General features: G+C 38.1%; 1 protein-coding gene across 4 annotated transcripts in view; it reads left to right on the forward strand.

Moving 5' to 3' along the window:
- The window catches only part of CDC42BPA (CDC42 binding protein kinase alpha), a 162,249-nt gene that overhangs the window by 77,027 nt on the left and 63,956 nt on the right, over window positions 1-21,266 (forward strand). For 3 of the 4 annotated variants that reach the window (XM_053383008.1, XM_053383005.1, XM_053383006.1), the window contains exons 6-15: window positions 5,535-5,628; window positions 6,513-6,713; window positions 7,457-7,705; window positions 8,581-8,660; window positions 9,469-9,635; window positions 10,590-10,712; window positions 16,013-16,146; window positions 16,907-17,149; window positions 18,424-18,534; window positions 20,787-21,034. In XM_053383008.1, coding sequence (XP_053238983.1) covers window positions 5,535-5,628; window positions 6,513-6,713; window positions 7,457-7,705; window positions 8,581-8,660; window positions 9,469-9,635; window positions 10,590-10,712; window positions 16,013-16,146; window positions 16,907-17,149; window positions 18,424-18,534; window positions 20,787-21,034 — 1,650 coding nt within the window. The remainder of the gene's footprint in view (window positions 1-5,534; window positions 5,629-6,512; window positions 6,714-7,456; window positions 7,706-8,580; window positions 8,661-9,468; window positions 9,636-10,589; window positions 10,713-16,012; window positions 16,147-16,906; window positions 17,150-18,423; window positions 18,535-20,786; window positions 21,035-21,266) is intronic. The other variant, XM_053383007.1, reaches the window with a different exon arrangement.

Here is a 21,266-nt window from a genome sequence, read left to right on the forward strand (position 1 = left end):
GTATTTTGGATTCCTCTGTAGCTTCTCCTTTTCAGGATTCCTTTGACAGATGGTATCCACAGATGGATGTAACATTCTTAAGGAGATTATTCTTTTTACTTCTTTATCAGCCAGCAACTCCTACTACCACACGGTTCTAAAAGCTCTCACATGAATTAGCCTTATACTTAGCAGACTTTAATTATTTAATCTTTAAACCATGCTACAGACTTGTGTTAGTTGTATTAACAAGTTGTCTACAATACTTACATTTTCAATAACAAGGTTTGTATCCTAACCATGGTTGACTTACCAACCCAGCTTCATAGTATACTTCATGCTACAGTTTTTCTGATTGTTTTTCTGTCTTCCTTTTCTTTTCCTTGCCACTACCAGGTTTTCTCTTGGAACTCTGTTCAGTCTGGAAATAAATATTTACATGGGTAATTCAATTACCTTAATTCATTTGCCTACCTTTATATAATTCATAATTCAGAGGTAGGCAGTGTAGGACCTCTAGTTTACATTATGTGTTCCACTCCCATCCCTGACCATTATCAATTCAGATTAGGGGTTATGGAAGTTGTAGCCCAAGACATCAGAAGAACAGCAGTTTGGGGAAGGCAGTATAGACTTTGCATTGCCTGTTTCCCCTTTTATGATGTTATAGCAACACATCATGCTATAGTCTGCATGTTAAAAAATATGTATTAATTTAGTTATATGGAAGATTGTAGAAGCCAGGCATCCTATAAATTGCATTTTAGAATCTGCACCACAGTATGGAAACTGTAACTTGAAAGCCATAATCCTTTAAATTGCTGAATCAAATGGGTGAATCCTCTGGAGCATATTGTTGGTGTAAAATTTCCTTTGAGGAATGCAGAGCCTAGCTTGAAAGACAGCAAGCAGGATTGCTAAATCAAGAATAATATTGGGCAGCTGTACACATTTGAAAAGCAAGAATACTCCCACCCTTGCAGCCAGGCTGTATAGATGGCTGTTATACGAAATGCAGAATGTTAAATCACAGAAGTAAGGTAAAGGTAAAGGTAAAGGGACCCCTGACAATTAAGTCCAGTCATGAATGACTCTGGGATTGCGGCACTCATATCGCTTTACTGGCCAAGGGAGCCGGCGTTTGTCCGCAGACAGCTTCTGGCCAGCATGACTAAGCCGCTTCTGGCAAACCAGAGGAGCGCACAGAAACACCATTTACCTTCTACTTGCACTTTGACGTGCTTTTGAACTGCTAGGTTGGCAGGAGCTGGGACTGAGCAACGGGAGCTCACCCCATCGCTGGGATTTGAACTGCCGACCTTCCGATCAGCAAGCCCTAGGCTCACTGGTTTGGATCACAGCGCCACCCGTGTCCCTGTAAAACTCCTGCAGCCAATCAGAAGCCCTGTCGGACATGTGGGTTCCAAAGAACATTTGCAAACTGGAACACTTACTTCCGGGTTTGCGGCATTCAGGAGCTAAAACATCTGATTACCAAGGCATTTGGGATTAAAGGTATGACTGTATGGTGATCTTACATGATCACATACAGTAATGCTTTGAGTCAATTTAGGCTTAGATAGTGTGGTTATTTCTTGACTTGCATGTGAGAAGTTTTTAGAGCAAGGCAAAAAAATACCTCAAGGAAACTTCCTTCTAGCTCCTGCCTTCATAAAGGAGACTTGAGGGACTTGAGGGTTCATAAAGTGTTTCCCCCCTATTGCTGCCGTTTCCTTAAATTGGATTTTACGGTTTGATTGATTTTTTTTTCCAATTGTCTTAATTGGATTTTATTGTTAATGGTGTTATGTTGATTTTGTAAGCCACCTTTGGAAGTTTGTTAGTAGAGAGGCATGGTATGCATATTTTAAATATAATATTCATAAGTTTTGTGAGACCTCATTTCATTTAACAGGAGAATGGTTATAGCAGGAATTTGTAGAGTACTGCCTATGCCCACATTGCTAATGTGAAGCTCTTGGCAAGAGTAATGGAATTATTTTAGGACTTTAGGGTGGGGTTTGTGTGGTTTCAGTTTGATAAACAGCTTTTGTGAAAATGACAGACCACATTTTCTTTCTTTTTTTACACATCATAACAACATTTCCGTAAGAGCAATAATATGATCTTGTTTATGGTGATTGTATGGAGCACATGTTTTCTAACAAACTAAAGGAAATGGAAACTGCGTTTGACTAATGAAACTTAAGGTTTGCAAAATAAGTTTGTTATTTACTGTACTTTAAATTAGATTGGGAGACTTCTGAAAAAATGCAATCACCATCTTGTGGAAACACAGAATGGAAACGGAAGACCTGCAAATAATTAAACATTGTAATTCAGGATTAGCTTTGATTAACGAATGGCGTGCTAACCTCCAGAGCATTGGAATAGTATTCCATAATTGTTGCAATTTGTCATGTTTCAGCTGAAGATTATTTATCTCATTTCCTTACAATTGTCTACTCCTTGAGCTTTACAAATTGGATCAGCTGGTAACATGTTTACTAATTTCCCTTGGTGCTTGCTGCAGTTCTTAAATTCAACCTGTTTCCTCAGAATGAATTTTGGTTACAATAGCACCACCCCTCTTTTATCAAACAGTATGGTTTTCACATGGCCTAATCAGTATTCATTGAGTTGACGTGGTGGTTGAATTTTGCAGTGCATTGCCCTACTTGAAGATAAAATCTAAATGAGAATTAGAAAACAGTCAAGGATGCCACCGGCAACACTGACCTCTGTCCCTATTTCCTTCCCTCCCTCCTCTGATGCCCTCTCACACCTCTGCTTCCCAAAGGTTTTCACAGCTGTTTATTGCAGCAGCCTCTGGCTATAAGCTCCACAGGCAAATGGTGCCTCTGGGGCTGACCAGGCTGTGCTGGTTGCCAGGAGCTGAGGCAGCCTCAGAGTAAGCAAGCAAGCAGGCGAGGGAACCTAGCCAGCCAGTCCGCCTGCCCTTGCTGTTGGGAATGGATAGACAAGGAATGGATAGCGGGGTGCGCCGCCGGCAGGGCGCCCAGCGCGGGCGGGGGGCAGCCACGATGGAACCCCACTGGGATTGTGCTGCCGGGGGCGGTGCGCTCCCCCTGCCCCCCTCTTCCTCTGCCAGTGTAGACAAGTCCCAGGCCCCTGTGGGGCAGTGTGAGGAGGCATAAAAATACAACAACCATAGTGTAAAACCAGTGCAATGGCAACAGGGGCAGTAGGGGAAGTAGGCTGAGTATTTTTTTCTGGGTGTTCAGAGGAGAGATCTTGATTCTGAAACTAGGGAAGTGTAGCAGGATGGAGCAAGGGATGCTAACTGTTGGGAAGACTTTGCATTTCATGGTATGTGATGACATCTAGAAATGTATAAAGGTACAGGACAAATACGACAAATTATTAGGAAGTGGTTTGTGTATGTTAGTTTCTCTAACTCAAGATACATTTACATTTCCCCTGCTGGGCACAGTTTTCTAGGTCATTGATAAGGGATTCAAAAGTTATGTACATTATCTACCTCACTCAATTCTTATGCTCATTGTTACCAGACAACTGGATTTGTAATCAGACTTGATATTCAACTAAGTTTTATGCAGAGTAGACCCATTGAAATTATTTAATATGACTAAATTAGATCTATTAATTCCTATAGGTGCACTCTGTGTAAAACATACTTGAAAGCACCTCTTGTGTTTTTTTGAGTCTGGATTTAAATCAGTTTTTCTGGTAGGAATAATTATAAATAAGCCACAACTTTTGAATCAATTACCCATTATGGAAATGGGTGCAATAAAAGTGAACATACATGTAGCTAGAATTATAGGAATGTCTATATATAACCTGCATCTAACAAACCTTCTCTTTATACTTCCCTCCCTTTTCCTTTTGTATATTAAACTAGGGTATTTTTTCAAGAGGCTATTTTGTAAGTGAAGTGAAACATGACGAGGCATGCATTCCCTGGCCAAGATTTGTACAGTGTGTGTGTGTATTTTTATGAATAAACACCAGTAACAGCACGCCCAAGGCGTGCGTATGTTGGCTGGTGAATGTATATCCCGTTGTGTGTTATTGCTTGCTTTGTTAGTATTTTAAATTCATAAAGAAAGCCAGATACCATAAAGCAGATACTTCACTATTTTCCGAATAAAGTCTGATCAGAAGAATTTAGTATTAAGAAAAGTACATGCTTTAGGAACAAATTTTATTTAATAACAGAATATTTTGCCAAAATGTGCCATGAGTCACATATGTAATATCACATATTTTTCTCATGCTAGTATCAATCAGCATGTGTTTTACTTGAGATCAGAGCTTTCCAAACTGTGTGTTGTGACACTTTAGGGTGTCGGTGTGTTACACAAACTCTCGGAAAGGGGTTAATTTAAGCTCTGATTTGCTATTAAAACTGAATTACTGTGTTGCGAAATGATGCATGTCTAAAAAGTGTGTCACCAACATGAAAAGTCTGGAAAACTCTGCTTGAGATAACCAAAGAGTAACCACCGACTTCTTTTAAATGATTCTGTATTTCCTTGATGGAGTATTTATAAATATGTAAAATTTCTGACGTGGATTATTTCTCCTAAATAAGGAATAATCACAGTAAACAGTCTCTCTCCTGCCTATTGTACATTGGATAATCACCACAGCAGAGCCTATGTGTCAGGCCAAAGGCCCATCTAGTCCAGCATCTTGTTCTTACAGAAGCCAAACACACACAGCATTTTTAAACAGAGAAAAACAGTAATGCAAAACATCAAAAATAACTGCAAATGATTAAGCAAAAGGTAGACAGTATAGAAAGATGCTGTCTCCACCATAATTTTCTCTCAATAAATATTAATTTAAAAAACAAACTTCTCAAACTTGCAACCACACCTTTCTCCTGGCTATCTGCAATGACTATGCTTTGAGGTATGGGCGTGGCTTTAGGGAACAGCTCTGAGCATGCTCAGACTGCATTTCAAGGCAGCCTTTCTAGGCCAATACAGTGAAAACTAGTTAGCCCTCATTATAACAGTTGGGGTGCAAGGTTTCATCCTGGGATTGCTTTGAAGGGCAGTCCAATCAATTACATGTTTTTTCTGCTTAGAAACATGTGGGAAGGACCTCTTTGCCATAGCTCTGATCAACCAGAAGGATGCTGCCAATTAATTGTGCAGCAAATTTTATTTAACGTTTTATTTTTTAAAAAAATAAAAATAAAGCATTTATGGAACTGCAGGTGACTTCTGAAGGATTGCTCCTTCTAAGGTCATGCTTATTGTGACACATGGAAGTATCATCTTTTTTCAAAAAACAAAAAAGCTGTTCAGAACTGTTGTTTTAACGTCGTATGAAAATTTCAATGCACATTTAAATTGATGATGTATTAATTGATAAAATGCTATATAATTAATTGACCTAAGATTTCTTTAATCAGATGATGGCCTCTTAGAGAAATACGTTTTAGTCTCAGTTGTCTCCAAAATGATACACAAATAATTTTGAATGCAAAATGTTTTATTGCACTAGTCTCAATATAATGAAAAACAACATGGAATGACTCAAATAAATTTCTTTTATAGGGACATCAAACCAGACAACATCCTGATGGATATGAATGGACATATTCGGTTAGCAGATTTTGGTTCTTGTCTGAAACTGATGGAAGATGGAACGGTAAATAATAATAAAAACAAAGCTAAAATATAGTTTTAGTCACCTTCATTTCTGTCCCTAGTCTGCAACTACAATTTTTGATAATATATTTGATAATTTATCTGATATATTTCTTAATATATACGGTACCTCTGTAAAAATTGTAGTTTTATGGTAATATAATTACACTTACAGCATAAAAAGGACACATTTTAATTGGGTGACTAATTGATTAGATTGATTCACTTTTCACCATTATTGTCCATTAATGTTTAATAAATTTCATTACTTCAGTCCTCTGTCTACTTCATTCATTATAGCATAAAACTATCTGTAATTATATACAGTATATCTGTAAAATAAATACATGTCAGGAGAAGTGAAGCTTATTTGCTGTATCTTTTTAAATGCAGAATCCTACAGAATTTGGGGTCCTGTGGTATTCAATTAAATTTTACTCAAAGTGGATTGATTGACATTAATGAAAAGATTCATTGGCATGGAAGACTCCTAAAATGTTTGACATTGTCTGGAAGAAATACAGTACAAGACTATAGGAATATAGACACACACAGTAAAAGTGTTGGGAACTAAATAAGAATGTTGCTTTTAAGTAAATATTGTAATGGGGAGGAAATGTTTTATTAAAGACTTGTGTTGCCTGTAACATTACCATTGCCTGCTGTCAAGCTACTTCCTTTATTTTCATCTCCTTGGGCAAATCACCACATGAAAAGAATGATTGATCTTACCTGAAGCATAGATTACTCCATCACGTGACAAGGGGCATAACCATTTGGGTCCTCAGTAACCGTATCAAATCAGAAATTTCTATATTCACACCAGTACAAAAACACACATAATATTATAGATCATTTTAGTAATAAAATTTATTGTCCCTTCAGGTTCAGTCTTCAGTGGCAGTTGGAACACCAGATTATATCTCTCCAGAAATCCTGCAAGCCATGGAAGATGGGAAAGGAAAGTACGGTCCTGAATGTGACTGGTGGTCCCTTGGTGTTTGCATGTATGAAATGCTTTATGGTGAAACACCCTTTTATGCAGAATCCCTGGTGGAGACATATGGAAAGATAATGAACCACAAAGTGAGTGGGGCAGTATTTGTGAACAGATGACCAGCAGTTCTGCTCAGTGCTTTATTGTCCTTAAGATGTTAACATTGATTGTTTCACCAAGAGAATATATTAGCTTCAATAAACTATAGGCTTGGCTTTTAGCTGCTTCAATGCTTAGAGCAAGCATCCCCAACCTGCGGCCCTCCAGATGTTTTGGCCTACAACTCCCATGATCCCTAGCTAACAGGACCAGTGGTCAAGGATGATGGGAGTTGTAGTCCAAAACATCTGGAGGGCCGAAGGTTGGGGATGCCTGGCTTAGAGTACTGTCTTTGTTGACCTCAGATGTTCATGTTTTACTTTATAATGATATTTTTAGCTTGGACATAGTGGAAGTCCTGTAATCACTACATATGAATATATGTTGGCTGTGTAACATTATTGGAAAGTGATTGGATAATTCATTGAGTAATGGAGTGCTGTATGCTTGACAAAATTAACATATTTAACTGTAAAATGATTGCAGTAGAAATGAATTAAAGATACTACCACTGTTTTTCCTTTAAGAAGTCCAACTAGCCACTGAGGGTGCATTTATAAAAACATACGTTAGTGAGTGGACCATGTGTTGTTGTCTTGGTTCAATTATAAAGAAATTGCCACAGAAATATTAGGAAATATGGCACTGTTCTATTTATAACACTGAACTGTTTTGCTTTGTTTTATTTTATTTCACAGTATGATCCTAATTCTCTCATCTTTTTTTCTTTAAGGAGAGGTTTCAGTTTCCTGTCCAAATGACGGATGTGTCTGAAAACGCCAAGGACCTAATTCGAAGACTCATTTGTAGCAGAGAGCATAGACTTGGGCAGAATGGAATAGAAGACTTTAAAGGCCACCCATTTTTTTCCGGGATTGACTGGGATAACATTCGAAACTGCGAAGCACCTTACATCCCTGAAGTTAGCAGTCCAACAGATACATCAAATTTTGATGTAGATGATGATTGTTTAAAGAATTCTGTAAGTTACTCCGGAGCAACTTCTGCAAACTTTGATCTCCCAATCCCATTTTTTGGACTGAATACTCCCAAAATACAGCATTTATATTAGATTACTTTAGATTTCAAGAAGATACCTTACTGTTTTTATAGCTGAAAGAAGTACAAAATAAACCATAATTGAGGGGATTTTCTGTTTGTTTTTTAAAATGTGTTTTTATGGTGTATTAGTTGCATGCTGACTTGCAAAGAAGACTTAAAATAACAATGAGTTTTTTAAAAAAAGCTTGCCTGCCTTCCCAGCATATAGAATATATATGTTTTCATTTAAAAAATGTATACTTCACTTCACCATCTGGGTCCCAAAGCAGCTTACAAAATAAAAAAACAGAACATACAAAATATGAAACGTATATCAAACATTAGTAATTTAAACATCAGAGTCCCATTCTCTGGGGTTCCATTCCTCCTGGAATTAAAAAATTTAACAAGGCACCTGAAACTTAGCAGGTACTTGCCTGATTTCTGTTGGGAGGGAGTTCCATAAAGTTGGTCCCACTACTCGCCATTGAAATGCCGTCTTCAGGCTGCTTTTTCGCAATCTACCTCTCTACTTTTGATTGCTGAGCGCTACCGGGAATGAGAAGCCCTGAGCTAGAAAGGGGACTGCAGTATCATAAAGGCCCAGGAAAGACAGCTGCATCAATTCTGTGGTGCTTTTTTCAGCTCATGGATGGTAACATTGCAACCACCAAGAATAGGGGAAAGGTACTGTTATTAATTTATATCCTAAGGCTATTTGCTGTTTGCCCTGGAAGAGTGCTCAGTTGATTCAGATGTAATATATCAGCTTTTGGAAACTAATGACATCAAATTTAACATGCTTTTATTCCACAGGAGACAATGCCCCCACCAACACATACTGCATTTTCTGGCCATCATCTGCCCTTTGTAGGATTCACATATACAAGTAGCTGGTGAGTAGAAGCCTTGGGTTTTCAAGAGACTTTGTATACTTTAATCTAGAAGAAGGCAAGTTTATCTTATTTACAGTTGTCACACAAAGCATGCATTCTAATGCAATGTTAATAACAGACATATTTCTCCTCCAAATGTAAACATGTAAAGTATTTCCTTTTCCTTTCTATTGCTTGAATGATGGCTGGATACAAATATGTATTGCTTTCTTTCTTCAGTGAAGTAGAAATAGTAGTTCGCTGGATCATAATGACACAACAAAATGTTCAGGCACAATTTATTTAGCTATGGGGAGAACTGATCCTCTGATGACACCATATGGCTTGCACTCATAGGGCAGAGCCTACATAGTTCACTACATTATTTAGATGTACACATAAAATGTTTTTAACAGTGCAATCCTATACAGGACTATTTCAGAAGTAAGCTCCATTAAATTCAGTGGAACTTTTTCTTGGGTCAGTGTGTGTCAGTTGTACCCAAGTTTAAGAATGTGATGTGTGTTTCAAGCAGTGGTTGCAAACACTGCAAACATATAGGTGCATTCTTCAGGATGCCATGACTGGTGCAACTGCCTGTTGTGAATACATGGAGTGGCAAATCAAAGTTTGCCACTTCATAATGTGTGAAACAGGCAGAACCTGTACCACTTTAAAAAAAATATGTGTATGATGCCTGTATTTTAGAGTAATCTGCAAATGTTGCACGCAGTTTTTTTAAAATGAATTAAATTATCGTAATGTGATAAAATAGTTGAACTGCTGGAATAATGAGTAAGTTGGCTTTTTCATGTTTCTATCTTCGCAGTGTCCTTTCAGACCGCAGTAGTCTAAGATATGCAGCTGGGCAACGGGCTATGGATCTTGATGCCAACGTTCAAAGGACACTTGAGGATACCTTAGCAACAGAAGCATATGAGAGGCGAATAAAGCGCCTGGAGCAGGAAAAACTTGAACTTAGCAGAAAACTACAAGGTATTCCTATAAGAAAGATCTTTAATCATTTACTTGAATTAAATTCATTTAATATATTCATTGGATAAAATGAATATATTACCCATATATAACATGAGTAATAACTTACCAAGTTTGCCATAGTCACGGCTTAGTAAAAATGACCACTGGAAGCCAATTGAAGAACTAGGACTCCTCTTATGATTTTTCAAAAATATCTATAAATGGCTTAGGGAAAAGGGACTTAGGCAATTGCAACCACCATTGAACACAATGTGTTTTGACTATGCATGATTTGGGCTTTGCATGCTATCCCTGGAACGTAACCCCGTTTGGTTGGGAGTGTCCTATATAGAGGAGAAAAGGACTTGCCACCTAAACTTGTGAAACTCCAAGAGAGGGAGAAAAGTGAAAAAAGAAAAGGAGATATTAGCAGAAACCTTAATATGTATCATCATAAAGTGACAAAGGATTTGAAGAATTAATTGCATCATTTGTTTTGCTGGACATAAGGAACCATGATTTCACATTAAATAGGCATAAACAGTACTTGTTTTATACATTCAGTGCAAATGCTGTTACTTGGTCTTATTTTTACTTCAGGTTGTCCATCCTTTGTTCCTGTAACATGGGAACATCTGGACAGTTTCATGCACATGTTCCTAATGTTCCTGATCACTCAAGGGGAATAAGGCTGTTTTCTTACTCTCAGAAAGGGGGGAAGTCCAAGCTATCTTGAGTGAGGAAAATGTTTATTGATCCATTAAAGATTCTTTTTCTTCACTGCATGTGAAACAGATGATATGTGATTTTGACAGCTACCAGGCCATAGACACTGCCTAGGGTATTCCTTGGGCAGTATTTTATGTGAGGTCTCAAGGTCCAGTAACTCCTATATGGTCAGTAACTGGACTGAAACTTGTGGATGCAGTCTCTCACAAGTGTCCCTTTCCCTCCCTTTCTTTTTTAAAAAAGAGTCCACGCAAACAATCCAGGCCCTGCATTATTCAACTGTAGATGGTCCATTAACAGCAAGCAAAGATTTAGAAATTAAAAGCCTAAAAGAAGAAATCGAAAAACTAAGAAAACAGGTGACTGGTAAGTCCTAGCTATTTGACATTTTAACTGATCACTAGTTCTGTTTCTGCTTTTTATGTTCCATTTAATATTTATCAGAAAATAAGGAGCAAACAATACTTGTCTACACAAACATCCATGTTTACATTATCAATTAGTCTACACAATGGAGTGAGGTGTGGTTCATTTGGAATGCTGTGTGCAGTCTGGTGTCCCCTTCACAAAAAGGGTCTCGGAGATACGATTTCAAATTGGATTGTGAATCTGGCTTGTTGGAAGCCATTGTCCATGTTTCCATGTAGTGGGAATCTATGGTTTAACTGCAGCTACCAGATTCGTGTCACCACTAGCATGAAGAGAGAAGCAAAGTGGCAGTGAAGGGGTTCCATGTGCTTTTATGCAGCCCATGCGAATCCTGGCTTGTTAAGACAGGATACAGTTGTGTGACTGCCTGCAGCTAATGGTTTCAGTAACATTTTTCTGAGGCAGATATTTGGCCTATGCTCACTTTATGATTTTGCTTGCATAAGCAGTTCAGTGACCAGTTTGCCCTGACTCATAGGCCTACATGAGTACACAGTAGCACTTCTTCCATCTGTGCCTGGCAGCAGGGAGACTGTTCAACATTCCAGAAAGGTTTTTCTGATTACCTTTGTAAACACAAGGAGGGTAGCCATAAAAATTGGGAGCTTGCCAGCCTTTATAAGTGGAGTTTGGTATTTATTCACATTTGCACATATAGAATTAAATAATTCATCCCCATCATCACAGCGGCTGTTGTCCTTGGAGATTGAACTCTGCCTTTTCAGTTAATATTGGCTCTTGATATTTTAGACATAATGAGTTTGTGATCACAATTCTGATTGTAATCGTACTTGCTTGCTAGAAACAAAGTTTTAAATAAATAGTGTATCAACTAAACTCATGGTTTTCTTGGCATTTTGAGTGAGACTGTGGTTTGGCTCTGGAGTTGGAATTAAATTGGAAGATAAGATCATTCTATTTGAGGGGTTTTTTTATTTAAAAAATCCTAAAATATAGCTGTTTTTTCATGAACACAGCTGTACAGGAATGTATTTTCTGTCCAAAACAACTGTAGATGGAAAAACTACACTGAATAACTCTGGCATCCCAACTTTGTTAGGGTATGCATGGAAGAGTTTATGATCTGATTTGGTTTCTTGTATAAATCACTTATTCAAGTATGAATGCTGAAGTGAAATTTATGGCTGGTATATTGTTATATAGAGTAGCTTACTTGTTCCTCAAAAATGTGCTGAAAGTGGGATCAAATTCAATGTTGTATTTATAAATTGAGATGGGTTGTCTGATAATGAAATTAGTTCTTCCAGTTGTTGATGATCTCAGTGACATGTTTGAATTAAATTGTGCAGTATTTTCCAAATTATACTGAACATTGGTGGGGGAACTATTTCAGACTGAGAGATGGATTGGAACTTCCCCAGCCTTCCAGGGCCCACATACCAGTGGTGGGTGGGGCAAAAATAAATAGGGCTTGAAAAAATGCATGTACCTGACTTGTTCGCATGCAACATAGTGAGGCCTTGGGGAGGAGCAAAGCACTTGCGTGCATTCAACCATAGTTCATTTTAAACTATGGATTAATGTTGTGGCTGAAGCAGATCTCTGAATTCCTGCATGGATTTTTCTCACCTAAATTTTAAGTCAAAGCTTCAATTTTATTTGTATTACATTAAAAAAAAATCTTCTATATATTTCCAGCTGGTGATGCAGCTGTGAAAAGCACAAAGTTAAAGAGTTGGCATTGGTAAATGGGTTTCCATTGCATGAGAAAAAGGACAACAGAATATTTTTATAAATTCACAAACAGCAGATACTTGGAGAACTGGATAATTCCATGAAAATGTCACCTTACAGACTCCTTTTTCATTTTCATATCACTTTAAGGATAATTTCCCAAGCAACAGTTTTTCAAAATGGTATTTTACATGTGAGTAAAATAACCTGAAGTGTGACATGTATTCAAAACACTTGCCTATGAAACATATACATTACCACAGATGGAAAAAATATATCCATAATTTAAGATAAAATACTTATCCAAGTTATGCTTTCTGATCAGAAGGTCGGTCGGTCGAATCCCCATGATGGGGTGAGCTCCCGTTGTTCGGTCCCTGCTTCTGCCAACCTAGCAGTTTGAAAGCACGTCAAAGTGCAAGTAGATAAATAGGTACCGCTCTGGCGGGAAGGTAAACGGCGTTTCCGTGCACTGCTCTGGTTCGCCAGAAGCGGCTTAGTCATGCTGGCCACATGACCCGGAAGCTGTACACTGGCTCCCTCAGCCAATAAAGCGAGATGAGTGCCGCAACACCAGAGTCGTCCGCGACTGGACCTAATGGCCAGGGGTCCCTTTACCTTTCCCTTTACAAAGAAAGCATTTAAACTATCTGTGGCATATTACTTGATTATTTTTGTAGGGCAGATCAAGGCAGCTAGCAAACAGTTTAATGTTTATCAGAGTAAATATTATGTGCTGTGCCTAATGTTGTACATATGTAAAGAAGCTTACAAATGTTACATTGGTCACTAAAGAATTACCCATACTGTAAAATAAGCAAAATACGTTTCTTTGTATCTGTAAGGATATTGGAGTATAAAAAGGTGTTACAAAACCACTCTTTTTTTTCCCTTTCCATTTTCCAGTGCTATTTCTCCTGTTACTAATCTGTTCTCAGATTGCATCTCTTATTGTGGGGCCCCAGAGTGTGGTTCAGAGTCATTTAATCTTATGCTTGTACAGATCAGAAACAAGACATTGGATCCTACAGTGGGTCCTGGGAATCCTTCACAGGCAGCCTGATGCTGTGCATATTTGTTCAGAGCTTAGTTCTACTGTGTTCAGTTTACTCCTGAAGAGTATATAGGACTGGCAACCTACTAAGACTCGCCAGGATGCTGTGGTGGTCATGGTTTGAGAACCATTGTTATATAGTGATACAGCTGCTTTTGTGTAGAACTACAGCTGTTAACCTAGAACAGGAAGACTGAATGGGAAATAGCTTATCACTAATAGACCCTGAATCTGGATTTGAATTTTGTTTCTTTATTGAATGCCTGCTTAAGAACACTTCTAGTGAAAATAAGAGTTGAAGTGTTTCACATTGGAGTTCTGCTCAGCAGTAGTCTTAGTAAATTATGGCATTTTTCTCTCCCCATCATTCCAAACAATGATAGCCTAGCATATGCTTTTAGTTTTTGAGGTCAAAGTTATAATATTTAGTTATCTAAGTTACATAGGAGAAAATTCTGAGGAATCTTTAATATAGTGAAAAAATGTAAGGGAAAGAGTAGACAAGCGAGCAAAGTAATTTACACGTGAAAGAGAGATTTATTTTGGCTCTCTTTAACAGTATATCAATTTCGTGTGCTGGTGACTTCAGCAGAGAGTTAATCATTTCTGCCATTGAGCTACAGCTGTCGTTTAAGCTTTCTCAACTTATTAAAAGGAGAGTTGAGAATTTATGCAGCACTAGCTATGTGTACAATTTCTGCTCTTTCAGAACCATGTTGGTGAAAAAGATTAAGTCAGTGTTGGGGTTCTAGACTAGAGAAAGCTGGTTGCAAACTTAAGTCTGATTGAAATAATTTTGGATGGATTGGGTAGATTTCTTTATGACATTTTGTGACATAGCTGAGATATTTTAAATGCATTTTTAAAATGCATGTTTGCTTTTAAGGTGGTTTAAGGGGTTTTCTTTGAATAAAAAGTTTCAGGAATATGTTTCTTCAGTAGTGGCAGATGCAATAAACCTAACAAAACATGCAAACACAAATCATAGAATCTTAGAGCTGGAAGGGTCGTCTAGTCCAACCCCCGCAATGGTGTTAGCATTAGAAATAAAGAAAGCTATCTGAATGTAATGTGAATATGATCAACAATATATTGCCTTTAGTAATTCAATATTTTTGGTAGTTTTGTTTAAAAACACACACAAAAATACAGAACATCTTGCTGTTTGATTTGTAATGTCATGGCATTGCATGTTGTGATTATACATCATAAAATTGCATACTATTTCTGGCAATCAGCTAAAGTTGAAAATTTAAACAGTGAAGGTTTTTTTTAAAAAATCTGATCTTAAAATTACTATGCTGAACCTGGAGTTCCGTTTCCTTGGAATTAAGATATGTTGAAACAGTTAGACTTTGTCCCTGAGAGCAGAGTGTTGTTGTACTTCTGGCTGGTTCAGTGCTTCTGTCTGTCATGGTTGTGGCTACATACAGCAGATTTATTTCTGGTTGTGTGTTCTTTTCTGTATTAGGTTCCTCTCTGGGGTTAGCACATATGGATTATTCAAGTCCAAGTGAGATGTGTGGCCATGTTTTCTTGTTTCTGTCTTCCTGTCCCTTTCCATTAAAAAGACAAAACCTTCTAGACAGCGACTTCTTAATACTTTTTCTTTCTCATTACAGAAATAATTAGCTTTGACATTATACATAGTACAATTCAGGGAACATTTAGAAATGCAGAGTAAGACATTATTCTATGTGGTTGTTGCTTCTTTTTTTTCTTATTTCTCATCAACAAAAGAAATTTGGGGATGGGATTTGAATGTGGTCAGTCTGCTGTGCATGATCACAAAAAATTGATAGCTATCTGTCAACTTGATAGAACAAGGATGATGCTGGTAAAGTGGTAAAGGAAGTTGTGTGTGGCAGCATCTACTCTCTAGAACTTGCTGTTCATTAAAATTAGACAGGCACTTTCACCGTTTTCAGGGCTTGTTTAGGCAAGTCTACCCTGACATGTAATTCTATTATTTATATCTGTTTTAATGTGCTTAACTTTTTAAAGGCTGCCCTGAAAGTTCAATAAAATGCTTGGAATGAACAGGTTAAGACAGAGGTTGAGAGCAACCAACTGTCACGATATTCTGTTGCCTACCTAGGCACATTTTCACACTAGCTCACTGTTTTCTATCCATCAACAAGCAAATTAGTAACATCAGTATAGGAAAGTGGACCTTATAGAAACTCTGGTTTTGATATGTGCAAATGTTCAGATACATAACTGAATGTGGAGCCTCATCAGCAACTTATTTTACAGAAGGGACAGTTCGAAACAGAGACGGAAGTTGTCCCTAGAGCTAGGAAGCCCTGTTGCTATAAATAGCACCCCACACACATCTCTCTTGCTTTGTAGTTGGCAACTAATTGTTCAACAGGTACTCCTTGGAGGGCTGGATTTAGCCTTGGGGTCTTAATTGGCTATTCGCTATTGTATAGCAGTTAGTATTATATTTTACCCTGTGATGTTTAACAATAATTTTCTTTCCTAGATTCTGGACGACTGGAGCAGCAGCTTGAAGAGGCCAGTTCTGCAAGGCGAGAATTAGAAGATGCTTCCAGACACATCAAAACATTTGAGAAGCAAATCAAAGCACTAAAGCAAGAAAGGGATGATCTTAATAAGGTAAAAATGATTTCATCTGTGCTTTTGCTCTAGTGCCAGGAGAACCTCTTCCCATAGCAGTCCTGGTTCTATTCTTGCCAGAGGACAGGTTGCTGTGGGTCTGATAGAGCCAACACATAAATGAGTACATCTAACCAAATCAACAGAAGTACAGCATGATGAGTGATAGGAAATTTGCTTTGGGTCAAAGGTGCAGGTATTCCATCTTCAGTTTAGTTAGTTGGTATAAGGGCCCCGTTAATGAGTGGCAGGGTGTTTCACCTGATTGAATTAGGAAGCGGTAGAGCTTGTGATCTGGCACATCCATGATCTCCGTAGCCCAGAGCAAAGAAGACAAGGCTATATTAATTTCCATGACAAAAGAGGGTGGTGGCTGATCCTGCCAATATAATCTGTCTTTGAGAGTCAGTTTTTCCGAACTAGCAGTTAAAGACAAGGTAGAGACTAAGATAGGAGTGTGGGGAACATAATGAAAGTGAGCTAGTGATGGAAAGGTTTGACTTTGGCCATAGCTACATATAATTAGCTGAATTATAACCAATCATAACCAATTCAAATTTGGTTATGAAGTTCCAATGAATGCTAGCATTTTTGTGGAACCTTTTTTGCTTGTTAAAACACTTGTTAAAGATTCTGTACAGAATCTCTTGTTTGGGGATAGGAAGTGGGCAACTGATACTTGTTTATATTAATTCTGCAACCCATCTAGTGGCAGAATTCTAAAATTCATGGCTATTTTATCTTTTGCTTTTGACTGCAGGAACTAATTGAGTCTAGTGAAAGATTAAAGGCCCAAACCAAAGAGCTGAAAGATGCACACAGCCAACGGAAACTGGCTATGCAGGAATTCTCTGAGATGAATGAGCGTCTTACTGACTTGCATTCACAAAAACAGAAACTTACTCGTCAAGTCAGAGATAAGGAAGAAGAGATGGAAGTGGTGATGCAAAAAGTAGAAAGCTTGAGGCAAGACCTACGCAGAACAGACAGAATGAAAAAGGAAGTAAGTCACTTTTGGGATAGTAACTACAAGGAAATTTGACCAAAATAAAGCCTATTTCCCAGTGAATTTTGTTGACATGGAATAATAGTTGACAAATAATTTACTTTTGCTATTTGTTTGTAATTCTCTGCAGTAGCTTCAGTATATTTTCAAAGTGTTTCATTTTTTCAGTCTGGCTTTATAAAGTCTGGAAGATTTTTTAAAAAAATTGAGTATCTCAGTATAAATTTGCAAGCTAGGTAACATTAATGGAGGGAAGATTAAGGGTTGCAATCAATATAGTGCTAAGTAGCACTTTGCATGAGCAGAATGACTTCTGCTTGTGTAACAAGACTTCTCTCTCTGCTTCCCCCTCCCATGCCCCCTAAATTTCTTCCGGGTTTTTCCCAAACCTCCAGAGCAGATGTGGTCATGGTGTTGGGGGGCAGGGGGGGATGTCTTGTTGCACAAGCAGAGGTTATTTCGCTTACACATTTATTTAATGGAATGCCGCCAATATCATTGAATAAGCTGATGATAATGTATCAGTGCTTTTTATTTCATTTTGTGAAAAAAATACAGAATAAAGTCAGGTATCAGGAATCCATTTTATCTCTTGTGAATAGATTTTAAATACAATATTCGCTTACAATTTTTAGAGTGCAATCCTATACATGTTTACTTATATGTAAGCCTTATTGAGTTCAGTGAGACTTGTACCCAGGTAAATGTGTATAGGATTGCAGCGTAAGTGTCTGATTATATGTATTTACATTATATAATCTGTTTTACTATTTATTATTAATATTTAATTATTGATGTATGTAAATGAATTAGCCATGCTTTTGTATGTAATGGCAAAACGATGATTATTTAATAACAGAGAATAGAAGTATTTGCAGCTCTGAGTGAAGACTGCTAGACAACACAGCTGCATTGTAAGATGACTGCTTTCCAGAAGTTGGAGGCTAAAAATAGGAATGAACAATACACTGCAGTCGCTTACCTACTTACCTGAGTAAGCTTCATTGAACTTAGTGGGAGTTCAGTGAGTAGACATGTATAGAACTGTTAGTGTACAATTCTAAGCACCCTTATTCCAGCTGATGTCAGCGGGACTTACTGAAAGTCAGGGTGGTTTGGGAAGTTCATTGCCCTTGGCTTCTGCCTAACCATCCGAAACAGGTCACAGTTGAGGACAGACTACTAAGATACACGAGTTCTTTTTCTGTGCATTATAAAAGAAACCAACGTTCAAAACAGTGGTTATGATTTTTAAAAAAATATTTTTGTAGCTGGAAGTTCATGCTGAAGCTGCAGCTGCTGAGGCATCCAAGGACAGGAAATTGCGTGAGCGAAGTGAGCAGTACTCTAAGCAGCTGGAAAATGAGTTAGAAGGACTAAAGGTCAGTCTTTGTTAACTTCATCATTTTAAAATGGAATGGCCACATATTAGATCTGATAGATCACTGTCAGACACAGAATAAAGAGGAATGCAAGTTAGTAGTGTATATTATTGTATTTAGTTATGGAGGGAAAAACAAAAACTTTTGAATGCTTGTTTCAATTTACTTCCAGCACATTAGTACAAACTCTTTTCCTCAATTACCTCATTTACATGTAATATAAAAGGCTAGAGAATCCCAAGAAATGTTACTAGGTTGTCTCTTCTAATGCAGAGGTTCTCAGATGTAACTAGAATAGTCTGCATTTAGAGACTAATGGAAAGCAAGGGATACCAAAATGTTATAAGCCATTTCCCGGTGGATCAAACAGGGGATTTTGTTGGGAGCTTTGTCTTCCTATGGGATGGCAAGATGAGGTGGACCATGGACATGATAATTTCTGAGTGTCCTCTCTGACATTGCAGATTCCATGCTTCTCTTTGGTATTTATGGGAACTGTAGTCACTGAAACAGGCCAGATAACAACTAGAGTGCAGATTGTGACTGTCTCGCTCCAAAGGTGGCCGAGGAGAGGTTAGAGCATATAATCATACATACAACATGGCAGTGCAGACAGTGGAGAATGCGTATTTGCTGCCTTTGCTGCATCCTCAGAGAGCCGCACAGCAGAGCTGTCATTAACACCTATCTTATCAGGCCTGTTATAACCTATTTGGCAAGCAAAATCAGTCACCTTCACTGTCTTGATGCCATTATTATGCTGTCCCCATTGAGGCATCCTGTGCCATACCTAGGTCAGTTTTGTGGGATCAATTTCAGTTGATGCAGCTTGATGACGTGGACAAGGAACTTGCATCTATACAACTGATGACGTGCTCACTCTACCCATACCATTCATGGCTAATTAAAGGTAGCCTAGGGGGCTGTAGGTGACAGTACCATTGCATGAAATCATGATGACTGCGCTTGATGAGGCAGTAGTCTGCCTCTCCTAAGAAAGACTGTTCTGGTCCTAGTGGTTTATAATAATTACCCCCTGGCCACAAATAAACCTTTTTGGGGTGAATGTGCTTTAGAGGGTTGTGACATGGTGATTGCAGCCATAGTTGGATAATAATGATTTATCTGGATCCATTTCAGTCTTGAGTTCAGGCCTCATTGGGGGACTGAATGGGCTTTCATTGCTCTTTTATCAAAAAAGGGACAAGCAGAGTGCAACCTTGCTCCTTCTATGTATCACGTTCATGACACTATTAACTGTGGTATGCTCATGGATCAACTGTGTTGGATTTATATCAGTGCCCCTGTGTTTCAGTGGTTCTGTTCCTATCTGCAGGGTCACTTCCAAAAAGTAGCATTAGAGGGGGATGCTTCTCAAGTTCCTTGCTTTGGGGTTCCACAGGACATAATTCTGTCCCCAATGCTATTTAACATCTATATGAAGCTATTGAGAGTAGGCCTTGTTTGGAGTGAACTGTCATCCGTAACACCTGAATTGGGAGTGGCCATGCATGCCGAGAACTGATGCCTGGGCACAGTGGCTAGATAAGGGCCAATGAAACGAATTCTGTTAAGCAGGAGACCCTGTGGGTGAGAGGTTCTTGTGTCTGGGAGACAGACCAGTTTCCTGACTGGATGAGGCTACACTCACTCTGAAAGAGTAGGGAGACCCAAGTAGTAGTCATGGCTTGGAGCACCTTTTACCAGCTTTGGCTCATATGCCATCTACAGCCATTTATATATTGTCAGGCAGAAAAGCATATTCTGAAGTAGAATTGTGCTTTTAAATATAAGAAATTCAGTGTACTGTTTTTAAAAAAAATTGTTCATGTTTTTCAATCTGTACTTGAACAGAATGCTGAAATGACAGGAGACGATTAAGGCTGCACTCATATGCATGCTTTCCTTAAGAGTATGACCCATTAAATGCTGTGGGGCTCACTTCTGAGTATATATGCATAGGTTTTCACTGCAATACTGTTAAAGCCCTAAGGATTCATGTTACGTTTAGGCAATCCATTGCTTGACACTGTATAGGGTGTCTTTACTGGTTGCTACTTTAGTTTGACATTGATTTCAAAACAACTTGGACATTGATGTAAAAATGTAATTGCAGTTAGTTGCACTTTCACTTAAATGTGTTCTCTCCCCCCCCACACTAGATTGAGGTATTTCTAAGCTCATACTTTCATAGTTCTGCTATGAAGACTAATCATGGAAGCTAATTATGAGATGTCCCCTTTTTTTAATAGCAAAAACAAATTGGTCGCTCCCCAGGGGTGAGCAGCACAGAGCATCAACAAGAGATCACGAAATTAAAATCTGACTTGGAGAAGAAAAGCGTTTTTTATGAAGAAGAGATATCTAAACGAGAACTAATACATTGTAATGAAATAAAAAATTTGAAGAAGGAACTGCGTGATGCAGAAAGCCAACAACTTGCTCTCAAAAAAGAGATCCTAATCTTGAAAGACAAGTTAGAAAAGACAAGGAGAGAAAGGTATGCATAACCCAGTAATTTTGCTGCTTGATTACATGTCCATTTGTAAAACCCAATGTCTGTGCATGAATCTCTGCAAGATTTTTGCAAAACCGATACTACTGCGGCAAATCAAATACAATAGTTACATTCAAGATATATGGTACTTCACCATACTTACACTGACTGTATGTAAATGTTCAAGTTTGTTTAACTATGAGGCAACAAAAAGTCTGTTTTAGATTCTGAAGCG

The sequence above is a fragment of the Podarcis raffonei genome, chromosome 3 (genome assembly GCF_027172205.1).
Source record: "Podarcis raffonei isolate rPodRaf1 chromosome 3, rPodRaf1.pri, whole genome shotgun sequence".
Classification (NCBI taxonomy): Eukaryota; Metazoa; Chordata; class Lepidosauria; order Squamata; family Lacertidae; genus Podarcis; species Podarcis raffonei.